Here is a 19,682-nt window from a genome sequence, read left to right on the forward strand (position 1 = left end):
AGGCCGTCGGGGGAGGGGGACCTCAGCCAGAGGCCACAGAGCCGGAGCCCCCAGAACCAGCCCCCACCCGACCCCCACCCCGGGGGCCGACAGCCCAGCAGCTGCAGAGAGGAGGGCAGTGAGGCCAGAAAAGACAAGAGGAGGTTCTTTCTAAGAGGCTCCGGGGAGGGGCCGCAGGAAGGGAGCAGTCGTGGGGCAGGGGGAAGGGCGAGGAGGGGAGACCCACTTGAATTTCTTGGCGCAGGCAGCTTCTCGCTTGTAGTCGCACTCCAAGGCCAGCTCCCGCCTCAACACTTCGATCAGGTGCTCGGGGAACAGCCCTGGCCCCGGCCCCAAGAGGCCCACGTTCAGAATCGGCCAGAAGCAGCCGGACCCGCCTGACCCCCGGGGCCCCTGGAGCCAGTCACCGCCGCCCTTGAGCCCGCCTCTGCGGCCAAAAGGAGGCCCAGGAGACAGGAGGCCCTCTTCTTACCTTCTGGCAGCATGTTGCTCATGTTCAGAACTGTCATCAGGTTGTTGACGTCGCTGTTGATGCTCTGGGCCACGCCAGGGTACTGTAGGGGAGCAGGTGTTGTTACCCCATCTCTGCCATCCCATAGTCCCATTCTCTCAGATTGCACTCCAAGTGTTCCCACCGTCCCCCTTTCTCCCTCATGGCCAATGGCCCTTCCGCTTCTCCCTGCCTTAGCACGCCTCTCCAGCCAGTCAGATGGGCCTGAGATAATAATAATTATGGTATTTGTTAAGCACTTACTATGGGCCAAGCACCGTACTAAGGGCTGGGGTAGAAATAAGCAAATTGGGTTGAACACAGTCCCTGTCCCACATGGGGCTCACAGTTTCAATCCCCAATTCACAGATGAGGTAACTGAGGCACAGAGAAGTGAAGTGACTTGCCCAAGGTCACACAGCAGGCAATGGCAGAGATGGCTGGGAATTTCTACCAGAACACATCTGGGGTTCTGAAGCTGTGTTATCTGCCCCCGGGCCCCAACCCTGCCTCAGAGCACTGGGAAACATCCACTCCTAACAACAAGTCTCCCAGAAGAGGGCCTAGATCCCCTTCCACATTATACTCTGTCTTCATTCCTCAGATTCCCTTAGCCTTCCCCCTACGGCTGAGAACAATCAGACCCTCAATTACTGCACACCTGCTCTGTGCAGTGCACAATACTAAACACCTGGTTGGGATGGTTCACTAGGGGGAAGACACAACCCCTGTCTCAAAGTCTCCTGATGGGGAACAGCTAACTTTGGCCTAAACCCTACTAGACAATGGGTCTCCCTCAGTTCCCCGCAATGCCTTCCAAGAGAATGTGGGCTAGCCCAGCTCGTGAGGGAGCTCCACTTGTTCAAAGACACCCCGACTGTTATTACAGACCCCCACTCCTATCCCATGGGACCCACCTGGATCTTCATGGCCACCTCCCTCCCATCTTTCATCCGGGCCAGGTGGACCTGCCCTATGGAGGCCGCAGCAAAGGGTCGTTCCTCAAAATACTCCAGCTTGTCCCTCCAGTTGGGGCCGAGGTCACTGTTCAGAGTTTTCTGGGCACAGGGGGAGGGAAGGGCACAAAGCGAGAGCCGACCGTCAGGTCCTGCGAGCTGTTGCCGCCACCACCCCACATCCTAACCCCCTGGCCTCAATGGGAAGAACTGTGCTCGCACAGACCCCAGAGAGGGGGGCCAAGGCAGTGAAAGCACCTTTCTCCCACCCAGCTGCGGAGCCTTACTGGGAACCAGAAGGGTCACAGGCAGCCAGCTGTTCACCCTCCCCGCATCTCACCGTCATCTGCTTCAAGGGCATGAAGTCTGCGCTCTGTCGCACACGCTCGAAGATCTTTTGCAGATGAGGGTTGATGAAAGCATCGTCTGGAAGAGAGAGAGGGTTCGGCAAGCACTGGGGCCCAGGTGGCTCCTCTCCCCGGCATTCACCACGTGATGAGCTTTAATTTCCTCTGCCCTGACAGAGGCCTGCCCTCCCACAACCCCGGCCCATCAGCAAGGTCCTTTCGCCTTTCCACTGTTAAGTGCTTACTATGTGCCGAGCACTATACTAAGCAGTGGGGCAGATACAAAATAATCAGGTAGGATGCTGTCCCTGTCCCAGTCCCATATGGGGCTCCCAATCTAAGAAGTCCCCTCTAACCCAGTCCACAAGTTGGCACAAATAGAACTGGCGTGGGAGGAGGCAGCTGTGCACACACTGCTTGCCGAACCCTTCCCCAGCTCTAACCTCCGGCCCGGAGGGCATGGCCACGCACACAACCGGGATGGGTTTGATGAGCATCACCCCGTCTGCCACCTGCTTCCTCCCAATCCCAGGAAGACACTTACCTGACCACCATTCACTGAGGGGAGATGCCGGCCCCTTCCCACCGCCCACTCACCGACCACCACCCTGCTCCCCGGCAGGCTCCCCTCTCCATAAATACAGCCGTGTGTGTGCAGGATAGATGAATAATAATAATGAGTAATAATTATGGTATTTGTTAAGTGCTCACTACGTGCCAAGCACTGTTCTAAGCACTGGAGTAAATACAAGGTAATCAGTTGTCACTCATAGAGCCCAGTCTTAATCCCCATTTTACAGATGAGGTAACTGAGGCACCTAGAAGTTAAGTGACTTGCCCAGTCATACAGCAGCAAGTGGCAGAGTCAATATTATAACTCACGTCCTCTAACTTCCAAGCCCATACTCTTGCCACTAAGCCATGGCCCCACTTTCCTTTTTGTGCTCAACCCTTACACACAAATAACCCATGGCGACACGTGCCTGTGTTGTTAAAGCTCAGAGCTCCAGCCAGTCTGTGAGCTAAGTCTGTGAGCCCCATCACTGTCCCATGACATAGTGCGACCTGGACTGTGTCCAACGTGATTAGCTCAGCACAGTGCCTCGGACATAGTAAGCACTTAGATACCATAAACATACACAAATAAAACAAACCTCCCTCACAAACATATACACATACACGCTCCCACACACAGCCACCACTCCCCTGACCGGGCCACTGGCACCCCGCTCCGCGCCACTCACCTTGGATGCTCAGCATCTGGCCCAGCTTGAGGGCGGCCCCGCGCACCTTGCACAAGGTGCTGACGATCCGCTCCGCATTGGCCTCTGACAGGAAGGGGCTGGAGTCCAGGACGGCCTTCTTCCCTGCAGCCCCAGACCAAAAGCCCCGTCGGCATCCAGGCGGCTTCCCTGGGATCACCGTACCCACACCCCACTGCCCCCAGCCCCAGGCCCACTCCCCAGCAGCCACCAAAGCCTGGTCCCAGGGGAGCTGGACCGGTCAAGATGGCCACCTAGATGGGGTTCATCTGGAAAGATGTCATAGAAAAGGTAGGTTTTCAGCAGAGTTTTGAAGGGGGGTGCTGGCTTGCCTGGCAAGGAGAAACCTGGAGGCATCCAGAAAAACCAGCCTCAGCCTTATGACCTTCCAACTGGCATTAGAAGATTTACCCAAAACAGATTTGCAACAGAGAGGTGTGTTGTGACAACCCAGACACCATCCCTGCTGGCCTGCAGCCAAGCCACTTGCCCCCCATTCCCAGAGCAGCTCCAGGGAAGGGACTGGTGCTCACCTTCAGAAAACCTCAGTCACCACTAACAAATGTGACCCCGACCCTCACTCCTCTTCTCCAGGAGTCAAGAGCAACACTGTAAACAGATACTCCCTGCTGGGAGCCAGGGGTCTGGAAACAGGGAAGCTCCCCGTCTGAACTGTTTAACTCACCCAGAATGGGGCCGGTATTCTCTCCCTCCAACCCCATCATCACCCTCCCCGGCTCTGCTTACAACAAACACAAGTGACCGAATGAAAGCCCAGAGGTGCCGTGGCTGCCCTGAGCATGGGCTCCTTCTGGAGGAGGGGGAGGGAGGGAGGGAAGGAAGGGAGGAAAGTGCAGCTAACTGACAAAAGGGAATAGCCAAGGGGCCTGACGGGTTCGTGCTTGCAGTGGCCTCTGGTCCCCCTATAGGGTGGGCAGCTGGAGCTGCCATGGAAGGCATTTCATGGTGCACCTCTGTGGGACTAGGGGTTGGGGGGCAAAAGTCAGTTGCAGGACACTGGAGAAAGGTAGCTCCACCACATCCCTGCTGTATGGCCTCAGGTAAATCACTTAACTTCCCTGTGCCTCATCTGTAACGTGGCTTAGTGGAAAGAGCACAGGCGTGGGAGTCAGAGGACGTGGGTTCTAATCCCCCGCACCGTCACTTGTCTGCTGTGTGACCTTGGGCAAGTCACTTAACTTCTCTGGGGCTTACTTCACCTGTAAAATGGGGATTAAAAGTGTGAGCTACACATGGGACAACATGAAGCAGCATGGCTCAGTGGAAAGAGCATGGGCTTTGGAGTCGGAGGTCATGGGTTCTAATCCCGGCTCTGTCACCTGTCAGCTGTGTGGGCAAGTCACTTAACTTCTCGGTGCCTCAGTTACCTCATCTGTAAAATAGGGATTAAGACTGTGAGCCTCACGTGGGACAACCTGATTACCCCGTATCTACCCCAGCGCTTAGAACGGTGCTTGGCACATAGTAAGCACTTAAATATCAACATTATTATTATTATTACAACCTGATTATTTTGTACCTGCCCCAATGCTTAGAACGGTTCTCAGCTTAGAACAGTGCTTGGCACATAGTAAGCACTTAGTGTTATTATTATTACCTGTCCTCCCTCTGTGAGCCCCTTGTGGGACAGGGATTGTATTCAATATGATTATCTAGTGTCACCTACCACAGGATTTAGTACAGTGCTTGCCACAAAATTATCATTATTAGGAGGCCAGGAGCAAAGGACCCTTCCCGGGTCCCCATGCAACCCCTGGCCCAGTTCCCATTGGTCCCCAGGTGGATGGTCCAGCCTCCCTCCACTCTAAAGAGGGCCAGGCCCCAGCTCAGACCTCAGTCAGGGAACACCCATCTCCAGTTCACAAAACACCCGGCTCAACCTATCCCCTGGCTACCAGCCCAAGCCTCTCACCCCAAGGGGCTGGCTCAGGCGGAGGACCCTCCTCCCCCAGCCCAGAAGAGCTGGCTCCGACAGAGGTCCCTCCTCTCCCCCTGCCCTCCACTCCCCCGAACCTGAAGAGGCTGGCTCAGGCTGAAAACCCTCGTCCCCTTGCCTCCGCCCAGAGGGGCTGGCTCGGGCAGAGGTTCCCCACCCCCCTCCACTCGCTCTAAACTCCAGCTGGAACAGAGGGTCAAGTCAAAAACCAAAGGCCAGAGTGTCCAGCCATGCACCCCTCTGCAGGGGTGAGATCCCTCGGCTCCCCTTGGAGTCCTGGACCCCTAATGGTAATAATGATCTGGGTGTTAAGTGTCAACTACGTAGCAAGCACTGAACTGAATCTGGAGAAGATACAAGATAATTAGGTTAGACACAGACTGTGAGCTCCATGTGGGGCAGGGACTAAGGAGGAGAAAGAACAGGTATTGAATTCCCATTTTACAGATGAGGAAACCAAGGCACAGAGACAGTGTGACTTGCCCAAGATCACCTGGCAGGCAAGTGGTGAGTAGGTATTAGAACTTGGTTCTTTCCACTCTCTCTGACTTGGTGAATTGCCCCAGAGCCTCAGCGGGGGAAGGGGAAGGGGCTTCAGGCACACACCAGCCTAGCTTTCCAAGGGACCCCACACCCCACAGGCCCTATCCCACTCCCCCAACCCAACCTCACTCCCAGAGTAGCTCCTGGAGCCAACACCGAATAGCCGGGCTAGATGCTGCTCACTGTTCTCTAGCCCTACTCTGGCTGTCCCACCACTCCGAGTCACAAGTTCTACCTCCTCAGTGACATTCTCTCCTCCTCCCTGCTTACCCTCTGCCCCTAAGCTACTCCAGGCTGCCCTAGCCTGCCCCGGGCTACCAAGGCCAGCCCAGAGACACGCGTGGGGTGGACCAGCCGCTGGGGGTTAGCCGACACTCTTTCACCCACGCCCGAATCTCCACCTGGGGGTGACCCAGCGCCCTGCTTCTCCCCGGCCGCTGCCCTGCCTCCAGGCCCACCCAGTGACCCAGAGTCGTGTAGCAAGTCCGCAGGGGCTGCAGAGGAAGGAGAACTCCAATCGGCCATCTTGCTCCCCCTAGATCTGAGCGAGTGGCTCACCAATGTTTAAGAATCAGAGATGCCAATGATCCCTGCTCATCCCGGCCCTCAGCCCCACAGGACGGGGGACCCGCAGGCGGCCAGTCCACGGCTGTCGCAGCTGAAGCCCGAGCCGGATGGACAACTGGTCTAGCCCTGCCGACAGCCTCCCGCCTCCCATGGATGGGGCCCAGGTCAGACAGTGGCTCCCCAGCCAACTCAAGGGCGGGTGGGAGGGACAGAAGGATGAGCAAGGCGTGGGAGTGGGGCGGGGAAGCCAGATGAGCAAGGAGGTTGAAGGGGCAGGGATAAAAGAGAGGACAGTTTCACGTGCCTGGAAAAACAAAATAATTTCCACACGTGTCTCTCATGGCTCGCACTACAAATATCCGGGCCAGATACCACCTCCTGCTACGTAGCCCCACTCTGGACTCCCCGGAGTACCTGAAGGTCACTGGGACGGAGGGGGTGACTATTTTTATCCCTAATCGCTCTGGGCAGAGGCAGTGAGAACGGAGGCAGGGTCTTCTGCCCCAGGGGAACCCTCCACCCTCTCCTGGGCCAGCCCCAGCCAGAAGGGTCTGAGGGAAAACTCAGATTGGGGCTAGGTGGTGGCAACGGGGGGCAGGGGGACAGGGAGAAAAAGGAGGTGGGGGAGGGGAGAGGAAAGAGGAACGGGGGGAAGAAGGAGAGAAGGAGGAAGAAGAGTCACTGGGGAGGAAGGGGAAGAGAGCAGAGCAGAGCAAAGGAACCCACCCCACTAGCACTCTGCCCTGGCCGGGGCTCGGCAGACCCCTGATGAGATGATGGCAACAGGCCTGCTGCCCTGTCCCTGGGAAGACTGTGTTTAATTCTCCACCCCTTCCCTCCCCCGGAGCAAGCTGGAGATTGGCTGCTCACACTAACTCACCTTTAGGGTCATCAGGCCGGAGACTCTTCTTGGCGACTTCAGCCAGCGCCCCAAACCCCAGACCGACAGCCAGACCTTGGACAAGAACAGACAGGAAGCCGTGAGCTGCAACCTCTGAACCCAGGAGCCCCGTGGTCAGTTGTGGGAGCCCCGAGGGTTGCAGCCTCAAAGGGCCCCCCAAAAGGGATGGCATGGACTCACTCCTCCTCACTGTAGTGCGCAACATCACCCGGGCCAGGCATGGGGCAAGATGAGGCTCAGAAAGAGAAAAGCAAGTGGTGGGATACGTGGGTTCATGAGGGCGGGGAGGGGCACAGGGATCGGGCGTGTTGGATGTTGGGTCTCAAGTTGCATCTCTGCCTTCTAATCATTTTGGGGTGCAAGGTCACTACAATCCAGAGATCCCATTGCCTAGAAATGGCACAAGACAAAAATACAGTTCATCTGCTTGGACAAACAGTAGTAGTAATAATATTTATTTAGCACTGACTGTGGGCAGAAAGCGTGGCTCAGTGGAAAGAGCACGGGCTTTGGAGTCAGAGGTCATGGGTTCAAATCCCGGCTCGGCCATTTGTCAGCTGTGTGGCTTTGGGCAAGTCACTTAACTTCTCGGTGCCTCAGTTACCTCATCTGTAAAATGGGGATTAAGACTGTGAGCCCCACGTGGGACAACCTGATTCCCTTGTGTCTACCCCAGCGCTTAGAACAGTGCTCGGCACATAGTAAGCGCTTAACAAATACCAACATTATTATTACTGAGTGCTGGGAGAGAATTCACAGGTGGGAACTAGAAAAAGACCCCGTCCCTCCAGGGGCTCACAGCTGAATTGACTAGGACGGCACTGAGGAGGGCCAGTTTTGCCAGCTCTCGCCCTGGTCCACCAAATAAAAAGTGGGGGGAGGAACAGGCATGCACACACCCCACCTCAAAGCCACAGGCCGGCGTTCAGCCAGGAAGGCAAGGAGACTAGCTGACAGGACTCCTTGGAAGAGGCACCACCACCTCCAGATCTAACAGGGCCTGAGTTCTGTGGCCATTGGGTTGGGGTGACATTGGTGCAGGGCTGTGGCAAAAGGTGGCCACGAGAGGGGTGATCACCCATCCCGCTCGGTGTGCAAAACCATAAGGCCACAATGGCACATGCTGTCACAAGCAGAAGACACCTTCTCGCCCAGCAACTGATCTGCATCCCTGCATCAGTCTCATGGCTGGAGGAAGGACCCCTGGCCCCACTGCCCCCGGCCCTGCAGGTGGATGGGGGAGAGACTCGTCGTGGCCAGACATGGGGGAGACTGGACAACTCCAAAATTGCTCTGAAGAAAGGGCTAGTGAACCTCGAGAAAAGTATCCATCAAGTTCAGATTGCCGATCTACTGCGGGAGGTGAAGCAACTTCCCATCTCACCACAGAGACAGAGGGGCACTCCGATAAGGACTTTCTTCCCTAATCTAGGGCCCAGAGCCACCTCTCCCCCGGCCCATCAGTGGACCGGCCAGTGGTCCCCAGTGCCGGGGCAGCCCCCAGTGGCTGGAGCCGATGGTAGCCCAAACCGGGAGGCAGTTTTGAAGCCTCAAGTTAAACATTGCCCTGCAGGTACCACCCCCTCCCCTCCCCTGTCCCTCGTCTTATCAAAAGCAATCACTACAGAGACCTTAACCTTCAAACCCCATGCCTGATGCCCACTTCTGTTTGTACCCAGACTGTGATTCTTGTTAATAACTGGCTGCCAAGACCCCTCTTCATCCACGGCAGCCCAGGCCGAGCAAGGGCGAGCCCCCTCCTTCCCTTCCTCAGGCCAGGCCGTGGGCAGGGTTGGGCCAGGTAGCTTTGCGTGCCTCGGTGGACCCTGGAGTCTGTCCACCCAGGGGCGGGAAGAGGCTTCATTCCCCCATCTCAGGGTGGGGATGTGGAAAAAAAGGCATCCGATTCGCTCACACCATGTCCTGGGCCAAGAAGGGGTTAAGACAACAGTGAGCCCACTCCAAGTCTCCGTGATGGGGAGGAGACGGCCGGGGCTGCTTCTGGCTCGGCCATCACCCCACCAAGACCACAGTAGGTTGGGCCGTGGCAGACCCACCCACTTCTCCGTCAGTGTGTGGTACATGCTCTGCCTGACCAAACCACCCCAGTAGCCACTGTGGGTCAGATCTGAGCCCTACTGGGACACAGTGGGCACAGGCTCCTGTCCTAGTGCTGGGCCAAATGTCCAGTATAGACCCTTCCCGACCTCCACCGGATGCAGAAAACAGGTTAGAGAAAGGAGCCGTGCTGGGCTCGTGGGGACAGACAACCGATGACCACCGCCACCAACCTACATGATGCCCACCCCAGTCAGGGGAGGTACCAGGGTCACCTCAGAGTCCAGCCTGCCCGCCAGCATGCCGCCACCACCACAGGGGGTGAGCTCCAGGCCTCGGGGTACCCCACCCCCATCAGGGGAGGTGGCTGCTATCCATTTTAAGCCTTCTCAAAAGCCGAAACACCAGTCAGGCCAGAAGCTGGGGAAAAATCCCAAGAGGCAGAAGCCAAGAGTGGAAAGACGGGGAGCTACAGGGTGGACAGTGCCCGCCCGGGCTCTCACAGGCTAAAGCAGCCTAGTTTACATGGCACCGAGGGTCACAGGCTAGCAAAGGGAAAGCAATTTCTTCCGCTTTCCTCCCTCCCCTTTTCCACTGCAGCCAGAGAGGGGCAATAAAAGCAGGGCAGTCAGCCGACACTGCCTCGGCACCCCCCAAATCCCTGGCCGAAGCCAATGTTCCCCCCATTACAGTCCTAAAGCTAATCCCCATCCTTGGGGCGGGGAGCAGGTCAGGAAGTAGCCAGTGAGTGCTTCCCCCTGGAGGATTCAGCCCCCTTCCACTTTGCTCTTCACCCCAACCTTGGCCGTTTCTGGGCTCTGGAGGCCTACAGAAAGCTCCCCGGCCCCTTCTGGGTCACATGCAGCCAGTCGGCTTTGGAGAGGCCAGAGGCCCTGGGTTCGATTGAGCCTCGAGAGCCTGGAAGTCCCTCCTGGGATCCAACTTGAATCTCTCCAGCTGCAGGATGCCAGTCTTGGCAGCTCCAGCTTTCCCTGGGCCACTCGCTATTATTGCAAAGGCCCGGGGGTGGGGGCGAGATTAGGTTATTCAACTCACCCAGCAAGCCAAGCACCAGCCAGCGAAGGCTGGACCAGGACAAGTAAACAGAGGGAGCTCTGTGATCCAGGGGGAGGGGGTTGCCCCCCATGGGGCTGGGGGAGCGAGGTCAGAGCCAAGCCTGCTCACACCCAGCTGCAGTCCGCTTCTATGAAAGAAACTCCCCCTACCAGGAAAGACAAACAGGGGCGTTGCCGGGCATTCACCCCACTGTCTCCTGCCCCTATTCTGGCAGTGGCAGCAAGGGGCATGGCCCATGGAAAGGCACAGACCATGGAGGCCACTCCTACCTGCTCTCCATAAACTGGTGGGAGCAAAGGGAGGCTGGAACCAGATCTGCTGACCCCCGTGTCCTGCTGGCATTGCCAACCCGAAGGCCTGCCCCATCCAGTGCAGGGCTGGGCACTGGTCCCACCTGCTACTCGCCCAGCTCCTGGGCTCTAGGAGGGGTGGCGTCGACGGTAGGTAAGAGGAGCTGAAGGACTGCACCGCCCCCACACCATATGCGAACACTCCTGAGAGCCTGCCACTCACACGGATCTGAAAAGCTGCTTCCTGGTCCCGGAAACCTCAAACAGGAGCCCGCCCACCATCAGAGGCTGCACCCACGATCCAGCTCTTTATGTGGCCAGGACCCCCACGTCCTCGCCGATGGCAGCAGTGGAGGCAGCGAGCCGGCTCCCTCATCCCACTGGGGCTCAACTGGTACTCCGAGACCCCGAGGTCCCCAAGGGTGTTGTGGCAACAATCTCCTCAACCTCAGTCCCTCTCCTCAGGTGACTCCAAGCCCATTTGGGGGCCTTTCTGAAACAATCCTGGATTATTAACAGACTCTCACTCAATCCCCTGGTGCCCCAGGGACACCCAGCCTCACACACACCTTGGGAGAAGAACAATTTGTCCCAAAGGGAGGATCCAGTTTCATCTGTTTCAAGGTCTGGGTGGCCTCCTGGAGGAGGGGAGTGAGGGGAAGGAAAAGAAAGGCTGGAGGGAATGGGCTGGAAAAATCCCAAGGCTGCAGAGATGGTCTGGACTGGGAGGAGAAACCTACCCAAATGACAAAATAAGCCACCACGTTGAGAAAACCCAAGTGCAGATTTTTGGGACAGGAAAACCTGGGGCCCAAGCCCCAGCCAATCATGGAATCCGGATCTGAAAGGGAATCATTGTCTCCCTCCTACTTAAACTGTGAGCCCCATGCGGGAGCAGGGACTGTGTCCAACCTAATTCACTTGTACCTACACCAGAGCTTAGTACAGTGTTTGACATTGTTAAAAAAAAAAAAAAGCCTACCCTCTCCCCAACTAGACTGGAAGCCCCTTGAAGACAGAGTATCTTCTAACTCCCCTATACTCTCCCAGAGCCTACTGAAGTGCTCTACTCCCAGTAAGTGCTCAATAAATATCGCTAATTGACTGGTACCCCCTCTTAAGTGCTCTACCCCCAGTAAGTGCTCAATAAATACCGCTAATTGACTGGTACCCCCTCTTCCTAGCCAGGACCACCCGGTAAACCACCTCTCCTCTTTCCTTCAGAGGATAAGAATCCATGACCTCTTTCAGTAACCCGTCCAACCTCATAAATCCTCACGGTTCTAAAATGCCGCTTCCTTCCTAGCCCACAGGGGAGCCACCTGTCCTAGCCCTACCCCGCTGGAGGGGCGAGCCCCACCAAACCCACACTCAGTCCTGGATAGCATGGGGTCCGGCTCCAGACAAAGCCACGGGAAGGAAGGTCCACACTGCAGTGCCCAGGTCGTGACCACTGCCACATATGCGCACCCAACTGGGTCTGCCAGCTCACACTGCCCCGACACCTCAACGGGGCTTGACCAAACACACCCTGGGAAAATCCAGGTTGCATATGGCATTCAAAGGCTGAATCCAGGGAACTCCCGACCTGCCCCACAAGTGTGGACCACTGTGGGAACCTGGGCTTTGGGGGAGGATTGGGGGGGGCAGTATTCCCCCAGGGCACCATACTGGCAGGTTGGGGTGCAGGGGGCCAGAAGGAAGAGATATATAGCCAACGGGGGATTAGATCCCAGGGCGGGAGGCTGTGGGTTCTGCCAACCCTGCATATCTTCACAAGGAAAGTCTATCGGCTTGCACCAGGGGTGAAGTCATACACCTTCCCAAAGGCAGGGGACTGGACCAGATGACCTACTGTGGTCTCTCCCACTTCTGGACTCTCACCCAGTCTCCCTGCCCACAACACATCCAATGCAACTGCCGGGAGGGGATGGAGGGTGGCGGAGGCCAAGTTCAGGCCCCAGAGCCAAGGACAACCATTGCAAGCACCCGCTGAGCAGGCCGAGCTTGGGCCTCAAGCAGAGCAGCTACGAGAGGGGCTGGGGGTGAGGGGACAGCCAACCGCCTGCCCCACAGAGAACGTGGCAGGCTGGGAGCCTTTAGCCAGCTGGCAGGACAGCTCAGATACCTGTCTCCTCCCCACCCCTGCAACCAAACCCCCACCACCTCCTCCCTCTCCCGCTCACAACCCCTCTGCTCTACTCTGGTTGCAGCAGCTGCCACCCACCAAGGGCACCTTTCAGATCCATGGGCATGCACCCTACACCTGGGGGGGTGGTGAAGTGCACAGGGCCAGGACAGGCAGGGCGTCATTATCACTCACCTCCAAAGTTCGCCAGCCGCCCGATCCGTGTAACGGGCACTTTGCGCTCCCGGGCCCGTTCACTCAGCTGCAGAAGGAAAAGGAGACTCAGGTCCAAGAGGAGGAAGAGGCAGCGGCGAGCTGGTGCCCGAGGGGAGCCCACCCAACTCCAGGGAAGCCCCCAACACAGCCTCTCTTCAACTCCGTCAAAGCTGGGGCCAGCCACAGCCACCCAGCCTGTACCCACGCACAGCCCATATCTCCAGCGCCTCCTGGACAGCTCACGGCAGCTCGTGACCCTGGGCATTTGGACTTGGTGCTGAACCCAGCACCAAGCTACTGACTGAGATCAATGGTAATCATGATCGAGATACTTGGGAAATGTAAAGTGCCGAGGGCTGGGCTAAGCATTGGGGTAGATATAGAAAAGTGAGATCTGACACAGTCCCTGGCCCACAAGAGTCCAAGCTTTCTGTCCTAGGGGGAGAAGGTGAGTCCATGTGGCTCCTGGAGCCTCCGCCTGCCCACCAGCTGCCCTTCACTCAAACCCTCCCACCCTGACACTCACCATCTGCTTGTGAGGCTTGTTCTCGCCACGCGCCTTGGCCTGGCGGGCTTTCTCGATGTCCTCGGCAGTGAGCCCCCCAACGGGCGTCTGGTCCTGGTGGAAGAACCTCCGGGACCCAGCAGAAGCTGCTAACGGGCCGCCTAGGACCCAGGCGTCAACAGGCAACTTCCCGTTCAGCCTCCCCAGTTGGGGGCCCTGGGCCCCGGCCCCAAGAGGTCCTGGGGAGACATAGGTCGGAGCCGGGCCCTGGCTGTCGATCTGATCTGGGCTGGAAGGTGGGGGAGAGGCAGAGGAGGAGGAGGAGAAGTCCGCTGCTGTGCCTGCCGGCTCTGGCCCTGGGAAGTGGAACTCCGAGCTCGGATCATCACTCATCTCAGAGTACACCTCTGGCTGCTGACTTCCCAAATCCTGGAGGGAACAGGGACATGGTGCACAGGAGTGGTGGGGGAAAGGGAGCACAGAGCCCCGGTCTTTTGTGAGGGGCTTTAAGAGGAGACCCCCAAAAGACCCCTTCCTTTCCCAATGCAATGACCTTCCACAATGGCTTCATAGAACGTGCTGGCAAGGTGCCTCTCCCAAGGAAGTCTTGTTATGATGCCCCGGGTTTTCTGTTGTTTTTTTACAGATGGTCATCTGGTCCATCCCTCTGTCTCTGGGCAGGATCAAGAAAAGCATTCCCAGACAGTTGGGAATCCCTCTGCTCTATTTTCTGTCATCTCCAGGAAAGGAGTCCCAACCCCTCCCACTCAGGAACCCAATTTTAGGGTTTGAACGTTTCTCGCTGTGAGGTGAGCTGCAGGCAGCATCACAGTTTCCCAGCCCTTAACCGGGCAGCCCAGAGAGCCCCTGGGCCTGCAGCTTCCGGGCCTGCCCCCAGCCCACAGCACCCCAAAGAGGACACAAACAGGGCAGGACATAATCTGAGACCTCATTTTTGCATGAGTGCAGTTCCTATACACGTGTGGTTATCCCAGTGAGCTTCTGGGACCTGTAATCCAGGCAGCCCACTGGAACGATCGCAAAGATGCAAGGGTCTCTGGGATGGGAACACCCCTCCAGCTGCCATGGGGGTCCCTGGGCCTGAACCAGCCTAAACAGGGAGCCTGTAAAGGGCAGGGGGGAGGAGAGTGATGAAGATCTGTGCCAGCCTGACACAGTTAAGACCCCTGGGCCAAGTCCGGTCTGGGCACGCCTCTCCTCTACCTGCAAGGCAACATGACACAGTGGTGGACCCGCCATCCAGGGGCTGAGATGGAGACCCAAAACCTGATGGGAATAGTACTGGAGCCTGGCAAATTCCACAGCCACCTTACTTCTTTCTCAGGTTCTAATAATATACCTCCCAACAACCCCCCAGGGACAAAAAGGAAACAGCCATCATGCGTGCCCGCTCTCTGATGGAACGCCACAGAGGTGCTGGAGTCTGTTCAAGGTTGCAATGCCCGCCGGGAACGAGGACAGCTGGCCAGGTCCCCGGGGGAGTCTCAATGCAGGTTCCTTCCAACTCCCTGGGTGACCTTGAGCAAGGAGCCCTCAATTCCTCCACACTTGCACAGGGGACCCATGTTGCTCAGGAGGCTCAGATCAGGCCGTGCTACAAGCTAGGGAATCACCAGGCTGCAGTCCCAGGACTAACCGGCAACCCCTCCCATGCCCAAGTGGAACAGGGAAATGGCAACGGCGGCAACCTCTCCTCCCTGTGAGGAACCCGAGGCCCCAGAGGAAGCTCCCTCACAGCGTTTCACGACCACAGGTCTCTCTCCAGCCACTCCTCCTCTGTCTTTTCTCCAGGCTCTTCCTCTGCCACCCACCCCCCTGACTGTGAGAATCCCTCAGACTTTGGGTCTGGATCTCCTTCTCTTTTTACACTCACAACGCCCATCTCTTTGCAGACAGCTCCCAACCCCACCTCGCTCTTCTGGGATCTCGTCTCCCTACCGCCCCCAAGGTAGCCTGGATGGCTGCTTCGGGGAAGTGGAAAGCAACTAGCCATCAAGCTGATGGCTAGAAAGAGCTGGGAAATCCAGGTGGCTTTCAGGAAGCCCAAAACATCAAGGACACCCCCTAAGCTCACCCTGGGTTGGGCCGAGCCACGCTCAGGCGGCCCAATTGCGTGGGTGGACCGGAAACAGACTTCACAAGAGAAACAGCTTGTATGAACCCAATCATGGCCGAAACGTGGCTCCCAATTGGGTTGGCGGGTCGTGGTGAGCCCCCTCAGACTGTCACCCCCCGACCCACATCTTCCGCTGGTTCTCGTGGTTCTAGGTTCAGGGGGCTCAAGCTCTAGAAGGAGGACTTTCTGGGTCAGGCATCAGCACAAAAAGGGAAAAGGGTTTTGTGTGTCAATGGGTACTGGCTAGGAGGGCGGGAGCAGGGAAGAATGGAGAGGTTGCCTTCGCTCAGAAGGCAGAGTAAGCACCAGGCAAAAGAGAACAGAGACCAACTCCCAGCCTGGGAGGAAGCCCAGAGAGAGCTTGGGCATAGGATTAAAAAAGATGAGGGGCCGACCCCTGGCCTTTGACCCAGCAGCCACAGGAAGTAGCCTGGGGCTAGGAGCCCATAAACTCTAATCCATTGTTCATTTGACCTTCAATCAGATCCGCTCCCCTGGGTTGGGCCACAGAGTCTGGAGTGGGGGTCGGGGCCAGCAGGGCACCCACCAGCCCCCACGCCCAACCCCGGACCCTCCCCGGGTCCTAAGGCAGGTGATAGCCGAGCTGGCTCACCTGCATCTTGCCCATGGCTGCGCTGAACTGCTCCTCGGCCGTGTTCTGCAGCAGCCGGGCGGCTGTGGCGGCCTCTGCTCCCACGGCGATGTGCTGGAGCTGTGTCTCCAGGATGGCCTGGCTCAGCTTGGCCAGGCCCTTGATTACCATGATGGCGTCCCCCAGCATGGCGGGCCTTCTTCAAGGCTGCAACACAGCAAGGGGCGGGCAGGAGGCAGTCAGCCTTGGAACAGATACACAGACACGGGCCTGCAGACCTGTGGACAGCTCTAGTCAATGGGTGGGGGCCCAGCACCCTCCCAGGCATGCGGTGTTAGCTCCTTGAGGGCAAGGATCTGCCTACTAACTCCACTGCTTAGAGAAGCAGCGTGGCAAAGTGGAAAGAGCATGGGCTTTGGAATCAGGGCTCATGAGTTCGAATCCCAGCTCTGCCACTTGTCGGCGGTGTGACTGTGGGCAAGTCACTTAACTTCTCTGTGCCTCAGTTCCCTCATCTGTAAAATGGGGATTAAAACTGTAAGCCCCACGTGGGACAACCTGATTCTCCTATGTCTACCCCAGCGCTTAGAACAGTGCTCAGCACATAGTAAGCACTTAACAAATACCAACATTATTACCCAGGCATTCAGTACAGTGCTCAGCACAAAGTGAGTACTCTGACTGCTTAACCCTCCCATGGCAGCCGCCTGAAGCAAGAGCCAGGCTCCCTGACCTCCTGATTCTCCCGAGGTGGGGAAAAAGACTCAGCAGCTCCACCGTTCATCCTCTCCTGGAATCCAGATTGAACCCAGGCCCCTATTAGGAAGGCCTAATGGGAAGAGTCTGGACCTGGGAGTCAGGAGATCCAGGGCTAGTCCCTGCTCTGCCACTGGCCTGCTGGGTGACCAGGGCAGAGCTCCTTACCCCAATTTCCTAATGAGTGAAATGGGGATAGGATCCCTGCTTTCCTTTCCTCTTGGATTTTGAGCCTCGTGAGGGACAGGTATTGCATCCCATCTAATTATCTTCTCTCTACCCCAGTGTTTTACATAGTGTTCAGCATTACTTCCTTTATTTCTTAATTAGATTTAAATTGACAATGACGGCATGTGGGCAGACAAAGTTCTTGCCAGTGAGGTCCAGGAAACACAAGGCGAAGCAGAGAGAGAGGCAGACCCAAAAAAGTTTCCCCAACCTACCCTCAACGGAGGGAGCACATGGCCTGTGAAGACATCAATCAATCAATCAATGGCATTTACTGAGCATTTACCATGTTCAGAGGACTATATTAAATGCCTGGGAGAAAACAACAGTTGAGTTTGTAGTCACATTCTACCCTGCCCAAAAGGAGCTTACAGTCTAGAGGGGGAGACAGACGTCAAAATAAATTATGGGAGAAGGTGGGGTGAATATCAAGTATTTAAAGGCTACGGATCCAAGGGCAATGGTGGTGCAGAAGGAAGAGGGAGAGGTGAAGAAAAGAGGTTTTTTATTCCCATTTTACAAATGGGGATACTGACTCTCAGAAAGGTTAACTGACTTCACACACAGCGGGCCAGTGACAGAGCTGGGAATACAACCCAGCTCTCCTGACCCCCCAGGCCCATGCTCTTTTCCCCAGGTCATGCTGTCTCCCCTCATAAGACCAGTCCCCTGAACTCGGCTAACTGGATCCTACTGGGCTATGGGACAAATTCAGCCCTGGTACCCAAGGGCAGGGAGAGCCAGGCAACTGAAATCCAAGAACCAAAAATCCTCATCTTACCCACTTAGCCTTGCTCCTCCTCCACCCTCCCGTCTCCCACCAGCTCATAGTGACCGTGCAGGGCCATCCCGAACAGCTTCCTCGTGGCTTTTTGGACTCCCCAATGTGAAAGGAGTCAAAAGAAGAGCAAAGGTCAGGAAAGGGAAAGGTGTATGATGTAACCTGGGCTTTCAGGATGGATCCTCTGCTTCCCCGTGGCCCTGTGGCCTGGTGCTGAAGGGTTACAGACATTCCCCAAGTATTTATAGAACCGCTGACATCCAGTTGATCAACTTCAGTGTCTCTGACAGCAAGTTTAGAAATCTCGATGGCTGGTTTGGAAATATCCTAACTCGCTATCAACTGCCAATTTATGAACAAACAGCACCCCCTTCCCTAAACTCACATACACTCTCCCCCACCCCCACCAGGCCTCCCTTTGACCCCCAGAGGAACAAGCAACACTGCCCTCCTACTTAAACTCTGAGCCCCATGTGGGGACGGAGACTGTGTTTCACTCGATTAACTTGTATCTATCCCAGATACTATTATTATTAGTAATTAGTAATCATGTCTCTTCTGTCTATGTATAGACAAAAAATGCAAAAAAGCACACTGTGAGGCAGACCAAAGGACTTATTATTATTATTACTAATAATAGTATTTCTCTATCCCCACCCTCCTAGCCCTCCCTCAACCCCTTCCCCCGATCTCCAGCCAGGGTCAGGCCTGGTTAAGAACACCATAGTCCTGGGGGCAGACGTCGCCAGGCTGACAGCCACTTGCACTGGCTTAACGCTGCCCGGCACCGGGAGAACCACAGCGAAGCTTTGGCCCAAAACAGCCTGGGGTAGAAAGCCAGGGAGGAGGCGCGGGAGGGAGGGGGGAATGGAGGAAAGAGAGAAAAGCAGGGAGGGCGAAGCATTCTCCCTGCTTTATTTATGGAAACTGATTCACTAAGCCTAAATATCTCCATCTCATATGCCCGTCCAGGAGGGGTCAGACCCAGTGTGGAAACCCACCCCAGCCAAGATTTGAACCTGAGGTGTTGGCCAGTCTGGTTTGGGCGGGGGGGGCGGGGAGACAGCCGCTGCTTCATGGAGCTGGAGATGGGGAGGAGGAGGGGAGCCAGGGCAGTCAGCGCTGGAAATAAACAGCCATGTAAAACAGCCATTTTTCACTGAGACAACTACTTGGGCATGGTTAATCTCAGCCTAGTCTCGATGATGCCAGGAACTGAGAAACTATACACCCACGCATACCTACAGCATTAGTCTGAAGAAAAGGTTGCGGCTGGGATTTCGTCTTCCAGCCTTATACAACAACTACGGTATTTGTTAAAAACTTACTATGCACTAAACGCTGGGATAGATACAAGGTTATGTCAACACTGTTTTGCACACAGTAAGCGTTTAACAAATATCATCATTATTATTATTATAATTATGGACCCTGGACCATTTGTGGATGGCCACAAATGGACCCACGCAGTAAAGATGTGTGAAACAGAGCCCAGCACTGGAGAGGCAGCAAGCTCCTCCTCCTCCATAAATACCCAGTCAATCAATGCTACCTCTTGAGCGCCCACTCCATGCAGAGCACCGTACTGAGCGTTTGGGAAGGTGATGAAGCAAGCTCCCATCAAGAACGTCAGATGACCTTAGCCGTGAGACTTCAGGACCAAAAACCTATACAGAGGAATGGATTCCCGTGCTAGTGGCGGGCCCGGCACCCCTCGTGCGCTCTCATGCCTGCCGGCAGTGCTCCCCCACCCTGGGTGCAACAACTGAGTAGTTGGGCAGGGGTGCTACAGCTTGCAAAGTGCCCCCAGAGGGTTTCTGGTCCAGGGGCACTGTGACCCAGAGGCTGATGGCCTAAGGAGCCTCCTGAGTGACCCGGTTCTCTCAAGACT

At 56.4% G+C, this 19,682-nt stretch overlaps 1 protein-coding gene across 1 annotated transcript in view; it reads right to left on the reverse strand.

Annotated features, from left to right (window-relative positions):
* COQ8A (coenzyme Q8A) overlaps positions 1-19,682 on the reverse strand; it is a 33,391-nt gene that overhangs the window by 3,449 nt on the left and 10,260 nt on the right. The window contains exons 2-10 of the mRNA XM_029047221.2: positions 16,048-16,233; positions 13,319-13,726; positions 12,772-12,838; positions 7,003-7,077; positions 3,038-3,160; positions 1,787-1,872; positions 1,408-1,548; positions 473-554; positions 227-320 (exon numbers count right to left, since the gene is read on the reverse strand). Of these exons, the coding sequence (XP_028903054.1) occupies positions 227-320; positions 473-554; positions 1,408-1,548; positions 1,787-1,872; positions 3,038-3,160; positions 7,003-7,077; positions 12,772-12,838; positions 13,319-13,726; positions 16,048-16,215 (1,244 nt within the window). The 5' untranslated portion in view covers positions 16,216-16,233. The remainder of the gene's footprint in view (positions 1-226; positions 321-472; positions 555-1,407; positions 1,549-1,786; positions 1,873-3,037; positions 3,161-7,002; positions 7,078-12,771; positions 12,839-13,318; positions 13,727-16,047; positions 16,234-19,682) is intronic.

Source organism: Ornithorhynchus anatinus, chromosome 19 (assembly GCF_004115215.2).
Source record: "Ornithorhynchus anatinus isolate Pmale09 chromosome 19, mOrnAna1.pri.v4, whole genome shotgun sequence".
In the NCBI taxonomy this organism is placed as follows: domain Eukaryota; kingdom Metazoa; phylum Chordata; class Mammalia; order Monotremata; family Ornithorhynchidae; genus Ornithorhynchus; species Ornithorhynchus anatinus.